This window comes from Gadus macrocephalus, chromosome 2 (assembly GCF_031168955.1).
Source record: "Gadus macrocephalus chromosome 2, ASM3116895v1".
NCBI classification, from domain to species: Eukaryota; Metazoa; Chordata; class Actinopteri; order Gadiformes; family Gadidae; genus Gadus; species Gadus macrocephalus.
In genome coordinates, this window is record NC_082383.1 from 3,624,127 (window position 1) to 3,645,444 (window position 21,318).

The following is a 21,318-nucleotide window of genomic DNA, read 5'->3' on the forward strand; positions in this document are numbered from 1 at the left end:
AAATGTGTCATAGTAGTAGTGCAAACGAAATAAAAATAAGTATGTAGTAGCCATCTTTAGAAGCTAGGCGATTATATGGTAAGCCTATTGAATTTACACTAGTTATAACTAGATTTTTCTTCGATTTCACAAAACGTGAAATTATGTCAACCAGATGTGTTTGTGTAGTAAACTTGAGAATGCCTAGCGCTACTGGACATTCACCTCAGGCTAGGAAAATGTGGCCATCTAGAGCACGTGGGAGCTATTATTGGTTGCAAATACTGGTATGCCAGGTTTATTTACTTAGCATTATACATGCATGATTTATTTGTATTTGTCTGTATAGGTGCACATGTGGAAATTGTGCCACAATGCAGTCAGAGCCTGAGAACGTATGCTGTCAGGAGGTGCCTCAGGTAACATTAGCAGCTACCTAACCCTTACCTACACTTATGTTTGCAGTGCATGATTTCTGATAACATGCCATTGCAGATACTCACCTTATGTTATCCATAATAGGTTACAAGACGGCAGGAACAGCTGGATGAAAGGCCTCCCTGTATGATAGACCATCCAGGTGTAGAACCGGTTTGTCTAAATGTGTTCTCGCTGCAGAACGCATTCAACATTTACAGAGCTGACGACGGTCCTTTGCGACTACGGGGGATAGAGCAGTGAGTTTTACCTAGAATAACTTACTTGACTGTTCATACACAATAAACTAAATAAAGTCAGCCAATGCCACAATTTCACATCATATTTTAACATATAGCCAATTTTTTCGTAAGCAGATACTGCATATTACGCATTACTTCACATAAAACATTGTACAGATACAATAAACCTTTATTGAACGCAGTCATGAATATTTGTGCATTTAAATACAGTATAAGTGAAGAATTCACTGAATTCAATGAGAAAATGTGAACAGAGATTCAAGATTTCAAGATTCAAGATCATTTATTGTCATTTCAGCCATATACACAGTATACAGTGAAATGAAATAGCATTTCCCAAGAACATAAGGTGCAACATAGAGCGACAATAATAACAACAACATGCTACATATAACTGCAAGCCAGTAAAGTGACTGTGTTGAATTTGTAGTGCGGGAATATAAATATAAATATAAATATGACTGTCTGAGAAGTGCGGGAATATAAATATGAATATAATAAATATGAATATAAAAACAATAGTGCATAAACCAAGGGCAACAGAGATGATCAGATCAGTCCCTTAGAGTTGAGGAGTCGGATGGCCTGGGGGAAGAAGCTGTACTGTAGTCTGGTTGTGGCGGACCGGATGCTCCGGTACCTTCTGCCAGACGGAAGGGGTGAGAAAAATTTGTGGGAGGGGTGGGAGGGGTCATCCACAATGCTGGTTGCCTTGCGGATGCAACGAGTAGTGTAAATGTCTGAGATGGAGGGGAGAGAGACGCCGATGATCTTCTCAGCTGTCCTCACGACTCGCTGCAGGTTCTTGCGGTCCAGTTTGGTGCAGTTTCCGAACCAGGCAGTGATGCAGCTACCCAGGATGCTCTCTATGGTCCCTCTGTAAAAAGTGGTGAGAATGGGGGTTGGGAGGTGGGCTCTCTTCAGCCTTCTCAGGAAGTGGAGGCGCTGCTGGGCTTTCTTAACAGTGGAGCCGGTGTTGAGGGACCAAGTTAAGCTCTCAGCCATGTGGACACCAAGGAATTTGGTGTTCTTCACGATCTCCAGGTTAGCAGTTGGTGTTCTTCACCCCCCAACCAGGTTAGCAGTTGTTTCACCTCCTCTCTGTAAGCTGACTCTTCGTTCTTTTCTATCAGACCCACCACGGCCGTATCGTCTGCGTACTTGATGTAATTCGAGCCGTGTAGCGCCGTGCAGTCGTGCGTCAGTAGTGTGAACAGCAGTGGACTGAGCACACAGCCTTGAGGGGCCCCTGTGCTCAGAGTGGTGTGCTCAGCCATGTCCATGGCAGCCACGGCCGGCAACTTTCTTTATTCTGGGTGGAAATAGTAACATAGTTACGCCATTAAATGCGTTTATGGAAACATTTCTAGCGAGAAATGTGCATTTTACTCTCATAATGTTCGCTCGGTGAATGTGAAGGATGTTTGGTTTGATAGTTATGACGAAGAGTGAACGCTCCGTTCACTTGCATGGACAGAGTCTCTGATTGCTAAGCAACCTCAACGTCTTGGCGGACTATTTCTCTGCTGATCAACACTACGAATGCTGGAAACACACCAGACACACCATGTGAAGTTATTTAACCCGATTATTGTTATTTATATCCGAGATTATTTAATCTAACCCGATCCAAGCTCTATCATCCACCCAAACACGGCGGCGTTTGGGTTTCCTTCCTCGGACTCCTAAATCCAGCGCAGCCACAGGCTGGGGGGGGGGGGAGTTTTGGGCGGTCTCATCTACGCGCGTATGCGTACGCGCGTATCTGACCATTTTTGACACAAAATGGTCAAGCAACATTTTCGCTGCGTTACGCACGTACATGGTACGCGAGGTACGCGCTTTGTGTGTTCGCACCTTTACAGCGTCTCTCACATCGCTTTCGCCGCCTCCTCAGCCAGCGGGCTGGGGGGTTTACATAGCAACCCAAGAGCCTGTAGCTCGTTTAGAAGTTCCCCCGATGGTACATCTGTCGGATTGCGTTTGAGTTCCAGTAGAAGAGTACGATTTATACGTTTAAGACGCATAGTTCAATGTATAAAATAGTTATAATAGTAATAGTTAATAGCAGGGGCGTAGGAACGTGTTTAACATTGGAGGGGACACATATCGGAAACCTGACAGATTCATTGATGGTTCGAAGAGAAATATGTCATAAATGAACTACACTGCAAAACATTCACAAATGTATTTTATTCTTCTAAAAATATACATTTGTAAAGGAAAACACATTTTGAATGGCAGTATTGAACTGATAGCCTACATATCAAATCAATTATTTAATTGCAGGCCTTATCATACAGTTTTGTAGACTGATAAATAACATGTGAAAAATATTGATCTAAATTTGAATTCGTATTTTCTGAATACCTTTTATTTTCTTAGTTGTAGCCTATCTTATGCCTCAATGAACACACAGGCAAAGGTTAAGGTTAAAGGGAAAAACAGCATCAAGAATTTTAACATATACACCAACGGTTCTATCAACATCCTTTCTGTACCGACAGCGATATATTGATGCACTTCTTATGACAAATGTACTTATTGTAAGTCGCTTTGGATAAAAGCGGCTGCTAAATGCCCTAAATGTAAACGTAAATGTAACTTGTTTTTAATCTCGAGTAGGCCTATGTGATATTATTCGAACATTTCCACTAACTGATTGGTGTGTGAAGGCAAACGAAAACGACATTAGAATGGATGTAATGAACTGATAAATATAAATTAGTGTGTATACTGATACAAATAAAAGCTAGATAGCACTGTAGTGTTATCCAACAGTGTCAAACGTGCCGTGACACACAAAAGGTTGAAAAACTATGGCCTAGGCAAAAGAGCCAAAATGTTTTCTTCTCCTGTCATTTGCAGCCACGAAATGCTTGCAAATTGACTTCTTGTCAGTAAGTCAAGTCTATCCTGATGGACATGACAGACAGCAACATGGTTGAGTCTGTTTTGAGACATTGTGGACCGGAGCCAGGTTTTGAGCCTGCGGAGGACACTAAAACTTCTCAGCTATTCTACTGCTGTCTTTTCATTTGAACAGCTCTAACCTGTTGCGTTAGCTGCAGACACCCGCATCTCAAACAGTCTGAGCCGTTGATGGGATGCGGCAGCTTATGGCTGTCTTGCGAGTGAGACGTATTCACGCGAGATCACGCGATTAGAGTTGCAGGCTGGCAGCGATCAGCAGCGGTGACAGCGGCGCTTACGTCCCCGATGGAAAGCAGGCAACTTTTCTTCTAGGCAGCGATTCGAAGGCGTTTCCAGCCTGAAGTCCTTATAACTTCCAACCGCCCCCAACCCTGCGTGCTGCCATACATGGGGCAGGTGACAAGACGCTGTGTTGCGCTTTCAAAATAAAAGCGAGTAAAATTGGAGGGGACACGTCCCCTCCGTCCCCCCCGGTTCCTACGCCCTTGGTTAATAGTGTATACGTTTAACATAGTGTAAGACACATAGATTAGATAAATAACACCGTATTTTTGCTCTCGGGGGGTCGCAGCGAACCTGTCGCGCCGCCGCAATGGCAACAATGAGATATTGACATTGTAGAACCTGTTGACTAACAATGTTACATTTTCTCAGTCGTTACAGGTATTTAGCCTATAGAAATTTTGTGAGCTGGTGCTGGTGCTGTTATCCCATCATGAGTTGTTCTTCGTATGCACCGGAAGTTTCCTGACGCCCATGGAAGATACGGAGGCTTCAAACCACCCTCCCTTGATTGAATCTGGAGACGTAGCTGGCGATGACCTCCTCCTTGCCTGGATGCTCGTATTCTGAAGACATTTCCGGCGGGATGTTTATCTTCAGAATCTCTGCTCTGTACGATGCTGGGTCGACAAAGACCTTCTCCATGATCATGTCCATCAAATCATTCACATACTCTGTGCAATACACACAAAAGGGAATCACTAGTTACTAGATTATTCAACAACTGTTCATGCATTTACATTTTGCACTTTTAATATTTGGTATATTTTCAGGTATTTATGTGCATTTATTTGTTTGTTTTATTGTGTTGGAGTTTGTCTCATGTACTTTGTCTCATGTTCAATATAAATGTTTACTTTCTGAGTAAAATAAAAAGTTGACACTTACAGAATGTCGCCTCAGTCTTCACTGGTTTGGCTCTGCACTCTCCCTTCCTGGCCTCAGGAAAGGTCAGTCTGAACATAAGATCCCCTAATGACGTAGTGGCTTGTCCTCTATCAGAATTCTCATTGTAATGCAGTGCAGCCAGGTAGAGTCTATGACATTAAAAATAAAAATCAAACATGAAAATAATTGCAAGAAATGGGAAAATGTTCACAACATGTAATCTCAGCTTAATTTACCTGCACAGCATTCCTAGAAATGGATAGACCACAATTTTAGGAGCGAACCGCAGGATCACGGCGTGGAATGCCTCCAAAGAGGACGTCTGGTGGTGGGGACTGAGCTTTGCTATATCCCTCAGGACTGTCTTCTTGGTCAGCGCCTTCTCCAGCTTGTAGAATGCAGGAGTTGCTGAAAGACAAAAATATCATACATTATATCCTACTTATTGGCAAGTATCCAAATTATTGGTTGTGCCAAAGTCCTTGAAGGACACAGTAGCATGGACAGCTGTAACAAAAAGTATACATTTATGAAAGCAGGGCATTCTTAGGCATAAAACATGACTGCACTGTTACAGTATAAACACTACCAACCTTCACTTCTGTAATGTGAATGAAGAGTCTTCAAAGAGAGTTGTGTGCCAACATGGTGTCTCTGAGGTGGCTCAGTATTGCAGCCAATATCCCTTGTAGCAGGTAACTCAGATGATGCATGATGCTCTGAGGCCTATCGGAAAAAAACATGTCAACCTTATCTTGCATGTATAGCTCTGTGTCTATCAAGCATATCTATAATATACAAATTATATTCACTGTGTATATATAATTACTATTCACATTAAAATGAATTGTATACATTCTCCCTGTGCCTTTAGATACCTCCCTTCCTCTCTCTGGATGGGAGCTTCGTTGGTATTTGAATTGCCATTTAAGCCAAGAAATCTGATACTCATGCCATGTCTATCGAATTACTTCTTTGTTATGTTGATTCCGTTAACTGTCTTGCAGTCTGAACGATGGTCACTCCAACTCCCCAATGTTACATTTGCATTAACTACCCACATTGCGAACGTTTCCCTATAAAAATCTCGTTCACCCATTGTCTCACTGATTGTATCCTTGGTAGCTTTGCAGCATGTGCTCTCCCTAGCCTTTCATCGTTTAATGGAAAAACTCACGCCACAACACGCACAAGTTCATGCTAATCTACTAAAGAAACACACAGCTAATTATTTGTACACTTACATGTCCCTCGTCTGCAGGTATTCCACGCAAAGTTGGAAGGGACCCCTCGTAGCGATAAAGTTTCACAGCTAATCCTTCCGTGTGCTGACCGAAGTTGGAGAAACAGTCGTAAAGTGGTTATAGCGCAGACCAACAGGTTTATGCCAACTGTAGCCGGGACTTCGCCTTCAAGAATGAAATCAATCCACGTCACTCTTTCGTCCTCTGGGACACGATGGAGGGATTTGTGGACGTCCATACAGCCAACAATAGAACACCTCTTGTGAATCCTCGACATGATGAATTCCAAACATGCAACACAATAGGCCGTATCTTACTTATACTCTGATTGAAGGGGGGTGGGGAAGTGGGAGGTCATATTCAAATGAAACAGAAACAGACTCGCTCGTTTGGTAGCTTGAGGCGGCTGCTTCCAGAAATGCGTATCTTACTCAAAAAAGCATGTAGACATTTTTCAAAGTTTGTATGCGTGTGGGAGCACCATTTACCCACAACGCCGCAAATCCCAGGAAAAGTGCCGTTTTCATAATATGTCCCCTTTAAAACCATTCGGCCTTTTGACATGAATTTCCCCCCGAAATTCCTCCCGTGACGTGCACACTACCCCGGTATGCAGCTGCACTGAAGTAGGCTCGTACAGAAACATTTCAGCGCAGTCATTATTAGGAAGTTCTTTAGTGTATTTGGGTGGTCCTTAAAAGGACCTTTGGTTTGGAGCAAGGGTGATGTCTACTTGGAGCTGGTGTACTTGGTCACCGCCTTGGTGCCCTCAGACACGGCGTGCTTTGCCAGCTCACCGGGAAGCAGCAGGCGGACGGCGGTCTGGATCTCCCTGGAGGTGATGGTGCGGCGTTTGTTGTAGTGAGCCAGGCGAGAGGCCTCACCGGCGATACGCTCGAAGATGTCGTTGACGAAGGAGTTCATGATCCCCATCGCCTTGGAGGAGATGCCGGTGTCGGGGTGGACCTGCTTCAGCACCTTGTAGACGTAGATGGCATAGCTCTCCTTCCTGGACTTGCGGCGCTTCTTTCCGCCCTTAACTGCGACCTTGGAAACTGCTTTCTTGGAGCCCTTCTTGGGCGCGGGTTTTGCTACCTCAGGCATGTTGAGACTTGATGCGGATGAAGAGTACTGTGGTAGACGGCAGTATTTATAAGCGACGCATGCAAATCACCACGGGATAGTCCGTCTGTGTGATTGGCTGGAGCACAGGACTCATGAATTATGTTAATGAGATAGATAATCTATTGTATTCAGTCACTAGAGACGGTAAAATATAGCCTAACTATAAACGGGTTTTTCGTGATCGATTCCTCCTGATCCGATCACGGCCTCTTCTGAACGGTTTAACATCCATATCATATACATTAAACATTACTTCATGAAAACATACAAATCCTTGATATATCTCTTCAAACATATGTGAAAAGTCTGACATTGTGCGGTATCTCTTCATATAGGTAACGATAAATTCGATAAAAAACATTATTTATTGGAAGCAGCTTGTTGTGACTTAGAAGACAGTTCAGGTAACGGTACAATAATTGCGCGGGAAGTTTTGAATTCAGGTTTACAATTAAGTTCCCCTTTTTGGCACGTCGTAACGATTGTAGCCTACGCCATTTATATACTGTTGCCACGTTAACAGCTCGTTGAAGAAAGGTGTCAGATGACAATGTATCGGAGAGCTTTGGATTGAGGGGTAGAAGATCGTTCAAATCAGTTGAACCAATGTCCGTTTACCATTATGTTAAGTGATTCGAAGCCGCTCCTTCTTGGCGGTTTCTACTGTTATAGCTGTCGTAAAGTTTTAACCCGCTTGTTTGTTTACAGCTGAGAAAACGTGTATGCTACCATATAGGTTAATACGTACAAAACTACCAGGTTCATAGGATTGCAGCTTCAAGTATTTGGGTGGCTCTTAAAAGAGCCTTTGGGTTTAGGGTTGGAGAAGATGGTTTAACCGCCGAAGCCGTACAGGGTGCGTCCCTGCCTCTTCAGAGCGTAGACAACATCCATCGCGGTGACGGTCTTCCTCTTGGCGTGCTCGGTGTAGGTGACGGCATCACGGATCACGTTCTCCAGGAACACCTTGAGGACACCGCGGGTCTCCTCGTAGATCAAACCGGAGATACGCTTCACACCGCCACGACGGGCAAGACGGCGGATAGCGGGCTTGGTGATACCCTGGATGTTATCACGGAGAACTTTGCGGTGACGCTTGGCGCCTCCTTTCCCGAGTCCCTTTCCTCCTTTTCCTCGACCAGACATGATTGACTGAGCTGTTAGCAAATGCAGAATGAAGCCCTAAATTGACGCTCCCTGTTTATAAAGGCTCGCAGAGGACCTTAGAGAGACGAAGGGCGGAGCTCCCGTACAGACCCCGCCCATTACCGCTGTTCAAATGTGGATGGAAAGTTTTAGTAACGCATTCAATTTAATGATGCATGTAAATATAATTCACGGCAACATATGTTTTGGCTACATAAATTAAATCCAAGACGAACTCAAAAATCGATCTTGTTTACATATCTGGTCGAAAGTAGGTACTTATAGTTCCTTGTTCTCTAATGACAGCAAGTCTTGTTCTTAATTTGATCATATGCACATTTATAGTAATTCATTATATCTTCAACTAAACATATACTCTGCACCTTATACGTCTAATGCACGTCTGGTTAGAGGATCATCTTAATTTCTCTGAACTAAAAGAATTAGGTATATTAGTTTCAAGTCGTAAACCCACATCTTCCCGTAAACAGTAGAAGCTTTCCGGTCCGTTCTCATATTTTACTCAACTCACGTGTTGTATTAATGCAACATTGTGGCAAATCGTTTAACAAATTGGTGTGAAGATATAACCTGGACAGCTTCGGGCAAGAGTCAAGAATGACTTAAATACTCTATTATGATTAATTTAAATATAGACGTACGGGGTAAAAACGAGGATTGCTCTTTTGGGTATGTAGGTGGCTCTTAAAAGAGCCTTTGGGGGTACTTGTGGGCAAGTCAGTTTAGGCGCGTTCTCCGCGGATACGGCGGGCCAGCTGGATGTCTTTGGGCATGATGGTGACCCTCTTGGCGTGGATGGCGCACAGGTTGGTGTCCTCAAACAGGCCGACCAGGTAAGCCTCGCTGGCCTCCTGAAGAGCCATGACGGCGGAGCTCTGGAAGCGCAGGTCGGTCTTGAAGTCCTGAGCGATCTCCCTCACCAGGCGCTGGAAGGGCAGCTTGCGGATCAGCAGCTCGGTGGACTTCTGGTACCTACGGATCTCTCTCAGGGCCACGGTCCCGGGCCTGTAACGATGGGGCTTCTTCACGCCGCCGGTGGCCGGGGCGCTCTTACGGGCAGCCTTGGTGGCGAGCTGCTTCCTGGGGGCTTTGCCACCGGTGGACTTACGAGCGGTCTGCTTGGTTCTTGCCATCTTCGTTGAATGTCTTCAAAATCGTGGTAGCTGCAAACTGGTCGAACAGATTTATATAGGCAGCCCCGGAGAATCCCAACACGCTGATTGGTCCTTGTAAAGACGCTGTGAGTGGCCAGGAATCGAGTCCCGCCCTCACATTGATGCGCGCCCACCTCATGTTCTTTCGGTTGAGCTGCTTTCATATATTTATTATTTCCTAGGATTAATCATCAAACCAGAATATCACTATCGACCAGCCTGTTTCATTTATACATCCTAATTGAATCTAGAAACTCAGAATTAAATATTGAATCTAATCACAAGCGAGACTTTAGCAAACCCAACAGATCTGTTAGTAGCCTGCTGCAAACTCTACATCTGTTTATATTCCACGCGTTCGGTGCGCATTACGGAACAAGGACGGCATGGAATATTTTATAACAGGCTACGTGACGAAGGGCGGCTCATTTTGGTTTGGTAGGTGATGTGCTTTGAGGCTTTAGTCCACCTTATCCCTTATATTGCGTAAGAAAAACAAATGGATTATAGATTGTTGCCTATTTGCAATAGCACAGCAGTCGGCGATTTTTGTGGGATACAATATGGGTGGCTTTATAGAAGTCCTACACACATACTTTATAGAAGACCACCTCACGCACCCTTCGCTCTGCATCAGCACACACCCTCAGACCACCCAAGACCAAGGTCCGCACCATGGGCGATCGGGCTTTCTCCACTGCTGCCCGAAGACTATGGAACGCCCATCCTGACCAACTGAAGGCCCCACAGACTACAGCTGTTAAAAATAAAACTCTTTTGCTAACTTCCCTTCTGTGTATGCATTATGTTTTAACAACCCTTTTTATTATTATTCTCTTAAACTCTAGCACTTTGAGATTTCTGATTGTTAAGTGCTCTACAAATGAAATATATTATTACAGAGAATTGCATTCGGAATATATGCTCTTAAAGTTGTGTGGGTGGCTCTGAAAAGAGCCTTTGGGGGAATTCAACTGGACATAGTTTACTTCTTCTTGGGGGCGGCCTTCTTGGCTGCTTTGGGCTTTGCTGCCTTCTTTGCCGGAGACTTCTTGGCAACGGGCTTGGGAGCTTTTTTGGGGCTTTTGACGGTTTTCTTTGTAACCTTGGCCACAACCTTCTTGGCTGCGGTGGGCTTCTTAGCCTTCTTCGGGGTCGCTTTCTTAACAGATACCTTCTTGGTTGGAGTCTTCTTGACTTTCTTCGGGGTGACGGCCTTCTTAGCCGCGGCAGGTTTCTTGGCTGCGGGCTTCTTGGCTTTAGGGGCGGCGGCCTTCTTGGCAGCGGCGGGTTTGTTTGCTTCCTTGTTGATCTTGAAGGATCCGGACGCTCCGGTGCCCTTGGCCTGGAGCAGGGTTCCCTTGGTCACCAAGCTTCTGACTGCGGCCTTGACGCGGGAGTTGTTCTTCTCCACGTCGTAGCCGTCAGCAGCAAGAGTCTTCTTCAGGGCCGGCAGAGAGACTCCGCTTCGCTCTTTGGACGCAGCCACGGCTTTCACGATCAGGTCGCTCACACTGGGACCGACCCTCTTCGGCCGGGCAGCGGGCTTCTTCTTGGTGGCTTTCGCCGGGGAGGCGGCAACAGCGGGTGCAGGCGCTACTTCAGACATGTTCTCGGGAGGTTCTGTAAAAGATTTGACTGAGGGCGGTCAGTGGGCTGTCCTTATACACACGATGAGAACCGTACAGACTCAACCAGTGAAAAATTACTCCGAGTGGGAATGATCTTCTCGTTTGTGTTTCCTCACTAATTTGATCAGGATAAAGACCCCAAACGATGACAATATTCGACATGTCAAATATATGCACTACAAGAAGACATCTTAAGTTTGAACATTACCAAGTTCGATCCTCCGTGGCTGAAGATAATGTTACTAAAAAAACCTTTATTGCGACACGAGACGGTTTTGATATCAATGGCTTTTACTTTGATATTTGTTTAAAATAGTAGAAAAGGGTTTATTTAATGCGGGCAAAGCTTTATGATATGACTGAGACTTCGGGCCAACAGTTGGCATCTACCAATGTGTCCTGTGTGTCCGTAGTTTAGGTTAAAATTAACGTATTTAGCGGCTGTTAAACACACGCGGTAGTCGAGGTTCGTAGTTAAGCAGCCAGGGCCAGAAGACACATGTACATCTCTGTGGATTTTAAACACACACCATGTTCTTCATTCAACCAATGTGTTTGAGTTTGTGTTAATGTTTGACGTTTATAAAAGTTTAATATTGTGTGTATCCACTCAAACGTTTCCTTAGCGTTTCATGTCTGCGGCGCTACCTACCCTCCTAACATCCTCGGTCGTATTGGGGAAATCTTACAGAATACTGGCTCGCTTTATTTCGTTTTCTAGTATATTGGAAAATAAATTGTTTTTGGACCAGATCAGTCAGGCTTATAGGAGTCAGCAAAATACTATTCTACTTTGAATATAGGCTTACATATGGAAATCATGTTGGTTATGATTGATGAAGATTTTATACGACTTTCTTTATTAATCCCACACAATAAATCTGAACGACGAATAGGCCTACACCTAATGGTTATTGAATTGTAAACAATAAGTGCATTGACATGGTCAAAATAACGACTTCAAGGTGGTATATAAGATGTGATTTTATATACATACTTTATGTTGCGTAGGTTTAAAGATCATTACCCTTTCCTGATCTTCAGCAAACCCAAAAGGCCATCCTTTCTGGCCCAATATTTAACTGAACCACAAACTTAGTTTGGCAACAGTGCCAACACTGACAATCAATATAACATTAGTAGGCCTACTGCATCACTATAGTAGGCAACGGTATCACAACAGTACTCCTGCATTAGTCCAGAACCGACACGTTCCTGAATAATATATTGAAATAAGTTAACGGTTTCACTCTTAAGATTAATTCTGTCCGCTCGTTCTCAGTTAATAGGGCTTAATTTATTTTACTTAATTCATTAGTCTTTCAGCCCAATACCATGTAGGCGTGAGTACAAACATCTGGTGGCCACTTTTTGTGAGGGAAATCTATCCCCAAATGAAACCGAAACGGAATGCTCCCGCGTGGTGAACAGTTGGTTTTTAAACGATCTTTTAAGGGTTTCCTAAAGTGGACAAGCAACGTGTGGCGTGAGCGTGTGTGCACCTTGAGCATCGATTTCCACATTCCCGGCTACATATATCCCAGTACACACATATTTAACTATGCTTTAAAAGGCGAGGAAAAGGTCTATAATGTATTTGGGTGGTCCTTAAAAGGACCGTTTGTTTAGTTGACTAGTGAGGTCTACTTGGAGCTGGTGTACTTCGTCACCGCCTTGGTGCCCTCAGACACGGCGTGCTTAGCCAGCTCACCGGGGAGCAGCAGGCGGACGGCGGTCTGGATCTCCCTGGAGGTGATGGTGGAGCGCTTGTTGTAGTGAGCCAGGCGAGAGGCCTCACCGGCGATACGCTCGAAGATATCGTTGACGAAGGAGTTCATGATCCCCATAGCCTTGGAGGAGATGCCGGTGTCGGGGTGGACCTGCTTCAGCACCTTGTAGACGTAGATGGCATAGCTCTCCTTCCTGGTCTTACGGCGCTTCTTACCGCCCTTAACTGCGGTCTTGGAGACGGCTTTCTTAGAGCCCTTCTTGGGAGCGGGTTTGGCAACGTCAGCAGGCATGATGTCTGTCGAATAGTCGGTCCATTTTCTACTTAAGTATTTATATGAGGCGCATGCAAATCACCAAAGGATAGTCCGTTTGTGTGATTGGCTAGAAAAAAGGGCGCCGGAATTATGTTGCTGGAGGGATAGATTAAATAGATGAATCAGATATATTGTAACTAGATTAACTAAAGGTGAGTTACGAGATCAATGATCGAATGGAACCATTAATATAAAATGTACATGTAACGCACTGATCCAACTCAAGTTCTCTTCTGACCGATTGAATATTCAACATACATAAAATATTACTTATGAAACCATCAATGCGTTCACACATTAAATAACTATCCCAGTATCAATGTAGATAAATCCATACTGTCCGTTAACCATTATACGCAACGTAAAATGTACTCAGGGATGGGCAACTGGCGGCCGTGGGCCGCATACGGCCCAAATCCTCACTCAGTCAGGCCCGCACATAATTAAAATAAATAAAATAAAAATAATAATTGATAGAGTTACAGAAAACTCGGTCAAGAGGGATGAGAAGAATTCATAGAATTCAAAGGCAAACCCATGCGTCTAGTTTGCTTAGAAACGATATAAGTCATCAAAGATATCCACTTAAGTCGCCACTACAACTACTACGACTGCAATGAATATCATGCTTGTTGGATTTGAGTTCATTGAGTTGTTGCATTTAATGTTGGGCCACCGTTTTCCAGTTTTGTAACATCATTGAATGATGATGTATGTGAGCCCTTTGCACTGATAAAAATACTGACCATTCATGTGGCTGTTTGAGGAAAACATGAAATGAATGTTGGATCAATTAACATACCGTACATAGGTTATGATTCTGGACGATTTTTTAGGTAGTGGCCATCCCCAAAATACACCAGAATACAGGAAATCATATCTACCAAATTCAAAATTGTGTAGCTTCTCTCAGCTCACGTTTAGTTGAAGTGTGCAGTCATGTGGCCCTCTGAAGGTTATGATGAAAAATGTGGCCCTCTTTATCATGAAAGTTGCCCATCCCTGATGTACTTTGTCTATGCTATGTATGTTTAGTAATTCGAGGCAGCTAGTTCTCGGCGTCAACGTTTGCAGTTCTACGCTAACGTTTTAACCCGCCTATTTGTTTATAATTGAGAAAACATTTGTTTGGCATTTGTGTCCACGTTAAAAAAGCAATTACATTTGAAGTAATGCCATTGCATTTAGATTATAGATGCACACTTATTTCCGTGTATATCAAATACTGATTAGACTGGATTGCAGCTTAAAGTATTTGGGTGGCTCTTAAAAGAGCCTTTGGGTTTAGGGTCGGAGAAGATGGTTTAACCGCCGAAGCCGTACAGGGTGCGTCCCTGCCTCTTCAGAGCGTAGACAACATCCATGGCGGTGACGGTCTTCCTCTTGGCGTGCTCGGTGTAGGTGACGGCATCACGGATCACGTTCTCCAGGAACACCTTGAGGACACCGCGGGTCTCCTCGTAGATCAAACCGGAGATACGCTTAACACCGCCACGACGGGCAAGACGGCGGATAGCGGGCTTGGTGATGCCCTGGATGTTATCACGGAGAACTTTGCGGTGACGCTTGGCGCCACCTTTCCCGAGTCCCTTTCCTCCTTTTCCTCGACCAGACATGATTGACTGAGCTGTTAGCAAATGCAGAATGAAGCCGTGGGTTGACGCTCCGTGATTTTAAAGGCTCGCAGAGGACCTAGAGAGACGAAGGGCGGAGCTCTAGTACAGACCCCTCCCTATATATCTGCTATACTGCCATATCATACAATTGGTCATATATCGTCATAGATTCTACATTAAAGAGCACCTATTTGCTTTTTCGAGTTTTATGACCTATAAACGTTGTTATAATGATTTATAGTCATGTTTAACAATACTAAAGTTTTTAAAGAAAAGTAGGATAATAGGAGATCTGATGCAAATAACCGAATGTTACATGTCTGTTTGGGTTGTCGTTTTGAAGTTAAGTTAGTTAACGTCCACCAATGGCAGTTGGCATCATCACTTACGTTCTCAGGGATTATTAACTTGTTCGTGCATAGCGTAAAGTAACTATTCACATTTGTATGTATGTAATGTTATAAAACATTTTTGTAAACTCTCCTTGCATAGCTAGACTAGCTAATTAGTGATATCATCTGTTTAAGTGCACAAGTGGAATCAAAATGTGGCAGGACTACATGGCACATTTATTTTTTATTTTTACACCTCTGTTGTATACTACAGTATGTAAACAAAACTGAAATTACTGAGAAATGACATGCTTCTGCACCATCAGCAGGCTACTTTTGTTTTTGATACTTGAGTATATTTTGCTTTTAACATAACATACTAAATTAATTGTGTTGTTTTAGCCACTTTCAGTTAAGTATGTTTTTGGATGCAGGACTTTAACCCGTAGTGCAGTATTTTTGTAGTAATTATTACTTCTTATAAGTAAGGCTTCATTTACACTACCTGGTGCAAGTGGCCATTTTACCTGTTAGCAAAGACAATCTAGGTTTGCAGGCTGTATACATTAATTTGAATTGAAGTTCATGTACTATTATTCAAACATGATGCATTTTATATCCTTTTTAGATGCATCATTCAATTGTTGTATGTGGTGGAAAGCCTGCAGTGGAACGCTGCACAACATGCTGCAGTCAGTTCCAATGCCCCCTTTGTCCATACTGCATGTTTAAGCCATGCCAACCAGCCAGACTTCAGCGGCATTTGGAGGTCCACGTTAAAAATGCCATTGCATTTAGATTAAAGATGCACACATGTGCGCGCACGCACGCACACACACACACACACACACACACACACACACACACACACACACACACACACACACACACACACACACACACACACACACACACACACACACACACACACACACACACACACACACACACAGATTTGCGTGTCAGTGTTCATGTGACTTGTTTGTCATTGTCTAATATACATTTTTTTTGGACTTACTCTTTGAGCCATGGAAAGCTGTTCACCAACTGGACAGATGCATCAAAAGCCCTTCTGCAGGTGAGGGGCCACCAGTGTTTAGGCTGATGCAAAGGAAGGTGGATGACATAACTGAGGTCAGATTTAAATGTTGTTTGAGTTCCATCTGAGTTTTTCTTTTGTTTCTGGTCAGTAACCAGCATTTTCCATTACCCTATTTTTTTACCACTCCTTTTTTCCAATTCTACTGCAATTGTTGGGTCGCTTTAAAGAATATGCCATTCATGAGTTGAGGTCAGACCTGCTGTCTGCAGTTTAAAAATAAAGTGTCTAGATAATGCATGATTGGATTGGAAAATTTATATGTTGAGTTCTCTAATATGTATAGGTTGACATATTAGAGGTGGGCACTGATATGATATTTTCTTTTTCTTCTTTTTGGAGCTTGTGTTTTGAATATTACAACTTATCATTTTGCTTACCTATATATTTTCATGAAGAAGAGCAGCAGGCTGAGGTCTCAGTCAGACCTGCCACACCAGTGGAAGGGGTATGCTCTACTGTTGGGGCAGCACCAATGGTACAGACGTCTTTCTGTCTTTTCCATAGGACTCGGAAGACCTCAATCTGCAGACATGCAGCAGAGTGGGTTGAGGCCAACCAACAGCTGTTCTCTGCCAAAGTGGACCTGCCTGAGGTTCTGTCCAGGGGGGAGGAGAGAACCAGGCTGAGGCTGCTCTGCAGTGTGGGAGGTCTGGAACGATGAAGACGAAGACTAGTAAAAGGAATCAATCCGAGAGCCCTTCAAATTTACATTTTACAGCACTGATGACATGTAGAAATTCTGTGATCAAAAGACAGAATTTGGCCTATTGTGAATGTTGCACAGATGACTGAGTTTTTGTTCAAGATTAAAGGGCTACAGAACATTTGATAATGCTGTTTTTTTTTTTTCTTTCTTAATGATCACTTAATAATTAACTTGGATTATACTGTAGATATCCAGAGTTGGGGTTGTATGTATTGGTACTTAGGTGTTCCGGCAGCACAAGAACATAATTAGCATAGACATAGAACCAAAAATGAAATTTATGGTCGTTAACAATAAAAATACAGAATAATACAACATAAAGCAAATGAAAGAAAATATATAAAGAGCAGTGCAATAAAGTTAAATGATAATGAAAAGGCAGTGAAGTACTGTATATACTTTATAGTACTCAATAAAATGTATAGGCCTATGACATGTTGAGTTATGAATGAGTAATAACTTAAAAGAAAATCTGTGCACTGACCAATGTTATTCCTGCCATACATTGTTTTCATCGATTAACTATATGATCTTCTCTTTTTAAGATCCTCAGCTTTATAGTAGGATACAAAGACAATCGAGCCCTGAGTCATTTCACCCACCGTTTGTTTTTCATAATGACTGTTGTAAAGTTACACAGTGCAATATACATACAGTATATGGCAATCATTAATGAGAAGTGTTTTGAAAAAGACAAGGGCTAATGCATCAATTGTCCAAATCAAAAGCTTTATTTTTTTCTTTGAATTTATACAGGTTATGGATGTCTTTTTGTCCTAGATTTGGACAGAATAAATCAAAATGACCACGTTGGGTCTCATGCGCAACATAAAGGAAAAGACAGAACAAAAATGACAAACAAAACAGAAGTTTAGTATATTGATAAAAACGATATAAACTATAGACAAGGAATTGAAAGATTGTACTCATATTGTTTACTAATTAATGCATTTGTGAAGAAAGAGATTCAACCAGAAGTGCATTCGCGATTTTATTTTGAAATGTATCCCTTGCATTTCCTGTCCTGACAGTGGAGCCTTCACCGGAAGCGACCTCACAGTGGAGGTCTGCAGCCAGGACCGTCCTGGTCCTGGTGGAACAATGCCTAGTACTAAAAAATGTTTTTTTGGTTGTAAGGGAAAGTTATTTAATTTCTTTGGTTTTCCGAAAGACCCAAGTACCAGGCAAGAGTGGGTAGATACGCTGATTCCCGGCCAACAACAGAAGACTCTGTGGGTTTGTCAACGGCACTTCCTACCGGATTGTTTCACAAACCTGGGCCAATGCAAGGTTGGATTAGCAGCTAAACTGGTGCTCATTGATGGCTCAGTTCCAACAATCCTCGGCCGTGTGGAAGAGTCAGAAGCTCAGGTTGCAAGTAACATTTTATCAGTGTCCGACTTGTGTTTATTATGTGTCATTGTTCGGATCAAAGTGTCCGTGGATAGAGAACATATAGGCTACAAGTAGCTACATTTGTCTGCTGTGCACCGTGATTATGGTCCGTCTCAATATGTGACTTACCCAAATGTGTAGCTGATGGAGGAGAGCATTTCCAGCCTCCAAAGACTCCAAAGAAATGAAAAGTATTAATTGTCATCAAACTTGCTTATTGAACATAATTATTGACTAACCAGGTTAAATAAAGGATATAAAAAAAAAAATGTTGCAGAGTGTGTAAGGACCAAAGGGTTTTTAAAAGCAAACACCATGATTGAAAACTAAAGTACAATTTATCACTGTCTTTTTAATAGAGTACATCACAGCAGACCCTGACCGGTGAAACACGCAGGGACATGGGATGTCAAACAGACCCTCCATATACACTGTCCAGTGCAACGCAGACGGTGTGCAATGTGAGATCTGTTGGCACAAAAATGCTGTTTCCGTCTTCAAAATCTGTGGCCACACAGTTGTCACTTACTACACTGAAGCAACACGTGAGAAGCAAAGGTGTGTATGTGATATGGTCAACAAACTGGTATTAATTCATCCTGGAATCAGACATAACCCATAGCCCTTGTAAACGTATTCACTAACATTGCAGTATCATTATTTACTCAAGATTTTACTAAAGTTCTTTCTCATTGTCTTTGTTTCTTTATAATCAGGTTCACAGGCCACTGTGTCCTGCCAGAATGCTGGCACAGAGACCATTGTGCAAGAAAAGGGGCTAGAATTGTCTTCCAACCCAGTGAAGGGGTTGGCATCCTCACTGGGTGTCAGAGCAGCTAAAAGAGCTCGCCTTGAGTTGCTAGAGGAGTCAGACGAGGAGTCGGAACGAGAAGACTGTCGTTTCAGAGCCACATGACTCGACAGATATTTTTTTAACAACATAAGTTAATTTCATCTTCAGCTCCAACAAAAACTCTTACCTTGCATAAATCTTGGTTGTATCGGTATTAGCATGGTAGCCAGACATTTAATTTGCTATTTCATGTTATTTAAGTTTTTGCTGATAAAGTTATTTCTTTGAATAAACATGTTCCTGCCAAATTTTCATTTTCTCGATACATCCAGTCATGTCCGTGATGGTAATAATAGTGTAGTCCATAGGATAACAATGAGATGAATGTACAACATAATAGCATTTATGAATGTTTGACAATTTCTCAAAATAATCCTATTAGCCAAACTACGTTTAATTCCATTATCGCATTTCACCTAGCTTGCCAACCATTTATGCTGCGCCTCTTCCAAATGTGGTGGCTCCCGAGACTATTCAACAAGGTGATTAATGGTCTAGTACTAGTTTGTGTTTACAGGAAATGCTGCTTAGTGAAGAATTAGGTGGCTCTTAAAAGAGCCTTTTGTTCAGTCTTGTGGTGTAGTTCTACTTTTTGGCGGGCTTCTCGGTCTTCTTGGGCAGAAGGACGGCCTGGATGTTGGGCAGCACACCGCCCTGAGCGATGGTCACTCCGCCTAGGAGTTTGTTGAGCTCCTCGTCGTTGCGGACGGCCAGCTGCAGATGGCGGGGGATGATGCGGGTCTTCTTGTTGTCGCGGGCAGCGTTTCCAGCCAACTCCAGGATCTCAGCGGTCAGATACTCGAGAACCGCCGCCAGGTAGACGGGAGCTCCGGCACCGACGCGGTGGGCATAGTTTCCCTTACGGAGAAGTCTGTGCACACGGCCGACGGGGAACTGGAGTCCGGCACGGGATGAGCGGGTCTTGGCCTTGGCCCTGGCTTTCCCTCCGGTTTTACCTCTTCCAGACATGATAGTGACTAGCTTTTCGAAGATAGGAAATGAATTTCTGGTCGACACCGGGTGCTTTATATCTGTTGAAAACAACGCCACCCAATAAGACTCGCCCAAATTGAGCGCGATCTAGTTTGAATTCATGGCGCGCATGTACCAAATATTCTATCCAATGGTCGTCTTGGATTTTATGGGGCGTCGATGGAGGACCAATGAGTAGACGGGAGGAAGCTGGTAGGAACTAGGAAGCGTCACTAATGATTAGTAATGAGGGTCTGTAAAGCTCTTTGGTTCTGAATCAAACGCTCTTCATCGCTCCAGTGTTAATAGAGCTAGATAACCCATAACCTTTTTGTTTCTTTTAAACGTTAAACGTCCTTTATCTCATATGATCGTCAACATAGTAATCTCTGCCATTTTTTATCACTGCTACTGAAATAAGTCTCTCAAAACACTGACCAGTGTACTCTTGTGAACGCAAGTGGCGCATTTGACATTATAACGCTAATAAGAAACAACGACGGTCCGATATACTTTTTTAACCTCAGTGCTGAATAACATCTGACGCAGACTGTCTCTTTAATATCTGTAAACAGCCACCGTTTTAACCATGAGCTTGAATTAACTATTGTGTACTCTACCAAACCGCATAACCTCTACCTGTACATGTTTAGTGGGGTATTTTTCATGGACCTATCAAAGGTATTTTTTGGTCTAGGTTGCCTTCCGTTTAGTAGACCCAGGAAGGGGCGTGGTCAAGGAGCGGTCATGTGATCGTGCGTGGAACGGTCTGCAATGTTAATTGATTACGAAACGCTGCGATGTTGTTACAACTGCACACGTAAGTCTATGACGTAGCAATTATGCATAATAAGGTAATTGCTAAAACTTCTGTTGACTTGACGTCCCTGAAAGAAACCAGCAGCACAGGAGGGCATGTTTCCGGTTGTTGATCATGTTTATTAGTGGATGCTGGCAGACAATGAGGGTTTGATCAGGGAGGAACATAAGATAAGATAAGATAAGGTCCCCCACCCCCCTAAAACACAGAGCCAAACCCCCCCCCCCCCCCCCCCCCCTAAAAAGAAAACACTCATCATCAACACACAGACCGGTGGTCCGCTAATACTGCCATCCGCCAGAGAGACCGCCTGTCGTTACAGACGAGTCGTTCTCTGGTCCTTCTGGTCACTAGTCTAGTTTCTGGTCCGGGTCGGCTGTGGTACAAAGAGGT

General features: G+C 43.3%; 6 protein-coding genes and 2 long non-coding RNA genes across 8 annotated transcripts; 2 read left to right on the forward strand and 6 right to left on the reverse strand.

Annotated features, from left to right (window-relative positions):
- The first annotated feature begins 323 nt into the window (after nt 1–323).
- LOC132474036 (uncharacterized) lies at nt 324–4,386 on the forward strand. Its single transcript, XR_009529551.1, has 3 exons — nt 324–398; nt 502–656; nt 4,248–4,386. It is a non-coding gene; the product is annotated as an uncharacterized LOC132474036 (long non-coding RNA).
- Nucleotides 4,387–6,712: 2,326 nt separating this feature from the next.
- Nucleotides 6,713–7,144, reverse strand: LOC132472317 (histone H2B-like). The gene has a single exon (XM_060071888.1). The coding sequence runs from the start codon at nt 7,109–7,111 to the stop codon at nt 6,737–6,739; it is 375 nt and encodes a 124-aa protein (XP_059927871.1). The 5' UTR covers nt 7,112–7,144; the 3' UTR covers nt 6,713–6,736.
- A 668-nt stretch (nt 7,145–7,812) lies between these two features.
- Nucleotides 7,813–9,471, reverse strand: LOC132472406 (histone H3-like). Its single transcript, XM_060072014.1, has 3 exons — nt 9,104–9,471; nt 8,952–8,961; nt 7,813–8,284 (listed from the first exon to the last, which is right to left on the reverse strand). The coding sequence occupies exons 1-3, from the start codon at nt 9,430–9,432 to the stop codon at nt 7,967–7,969; spliced, it is 657 nt and encodes a 218-aa protein (XP_059927997.1). The 5' UTR covers nt 9,433–9,471; the 3' UTR covers nt 7,813–7,966.
- A 915-nt stretch (nt 9,472–10,386) lies between these two features.
- On the reverse strand, nt 10,387–11,560 carry LOC132472246 (histone H1-like). Its single transcript, XM_060071768.1, has 2 exons — nt 11,293–11,560; nt 10,387–11,076 (listed from the first exon to the last, which is right to left on the reverse strand). Exon 2 carries the CDS (start codon nt 11,060–11,062, stop codon nt 10,439–10,441), a length of 624 nt encoding a protein of 207 aa, XP_059927751.1. The 5' UTR covers nt 11,063–11,076; nt 11,293–11,560; the 3' UTR covers nt 10,387–10,438.
- A 1,118-nt stretch (nt 11,561–12,678) lies between these two features.
- On the reverse strand, nt 12,679–13,132 carry LOC132472312 (histone H2B 1/2-like). Its single transcript, XM_060071875.1, has one exon. The coding sequence runs from the start codon at nt 13,103–13,105 to the stop codon at nt 12,728–12,730; it is 378 nt and encodes a 125-aa protein (XP_059927858.1). The 5' UTR covers nt 13,106–13,132; the 3' UTR covers nt 12,679–12,727.
- Nucleotides 13,133–14,386: 1,254 nt separating this feature from the next.
- On the reverse strand, nt 14,387–14,779 carry LOC132472339 (histone H4). The gene has a single exon (XM_060071924.1). It carries the CDS (start codon nt 14,743–14,745, stop codon nt 14,434–14,436), a length of 312 nt encoding a protein of 103 aa, XP_059927907.1. The 5' UTR covers nt 14,746–14,779; the 3' UTR covers nt 14,387–14,433.
- Nucleotides 14,780–17,914: 3,135 nt separating this feature from the next.
- LOC132472415 (uncharacterized) lies at nt 17,915–19,473 on the forward strand. The gene is made up of 3 exons (XR_009529070.1): nt 17,915–18,256; nt 18,640–18,838; nt 18,997–19,473. It is a non-coding gene; the product is annotated as an uncharacterized LOC132472415 (long non-coding RNA).
- A 32-nt stretch (nt 19,474–19,505) lies between these two features.
- LOC132472346 (histone H2A) lies at nt 19,506–20,142 on the reverse strand. Its single transcript, XM_060071938.1, has one exon. The coding sequence runs from the start codon at nt 20,100–20,102 to the stop codon at nt 19,719–19,721; it is 384 nt and encodes a 127-aa protein (XP_059927921.1). The 5' UTR covers nt 20,103–20,142; the 3' UTR covers nt 19,506–19,718.
- Between the last annotated feature and the right edge of the window lie 1,176 nt (nt 20,143–21,318).

What these genes read in the sequence shown, in the direction of transcription:
- LOC132472317 (XM_060071888.1), bottom strand. Translation starts at nt 7,111, where the DNA reads ATGCCTGAGGTAGCAAAACCCGCGCCCAAGAAGGGCTCCAAGAAAGCA.
- LOC132472406 (XM_060072014.1), bottom strand. Translation starts at nt 9,432, where the DNA reads ATGGCAAGAACCAAGCAGACCGCTCGTAAGTCCACCGGTGGCAAAGCC.
- LOC132472246 (XM_060071768.1), bottom strand. Translation starts at nt 11,062, where the DNA reads ATGTCTGAAGTAGCGCCTGCACCCGCTGTTGCCGCCTCCCCGGCGAAA.
- LOC132472312 (XM_060071875.1), bottom strand. Translation starts at nt 13,105, where the DNA reads ATGCCTGCTGACGTTGCCAAACCCGCTCCCAAGAAGGGCTCTAAGAAA.
- LOC132472339 (XM_060071924.1), bottom strand. Translation starts at nt 14,745, where the DNA reads ATGTCTGGTCGAGGAAAAGGAGGAAAGGGACTCGGGAAAGGTGGCGCC.
- LOC132472346 (XM_060071938.1), bottom strand. Translation starts at nt 20,102, where the DNA reads ATGTCTGGAAGAGGTAAAACCGGAGGGAAAGCCAGGGCCAAGGCCAAG.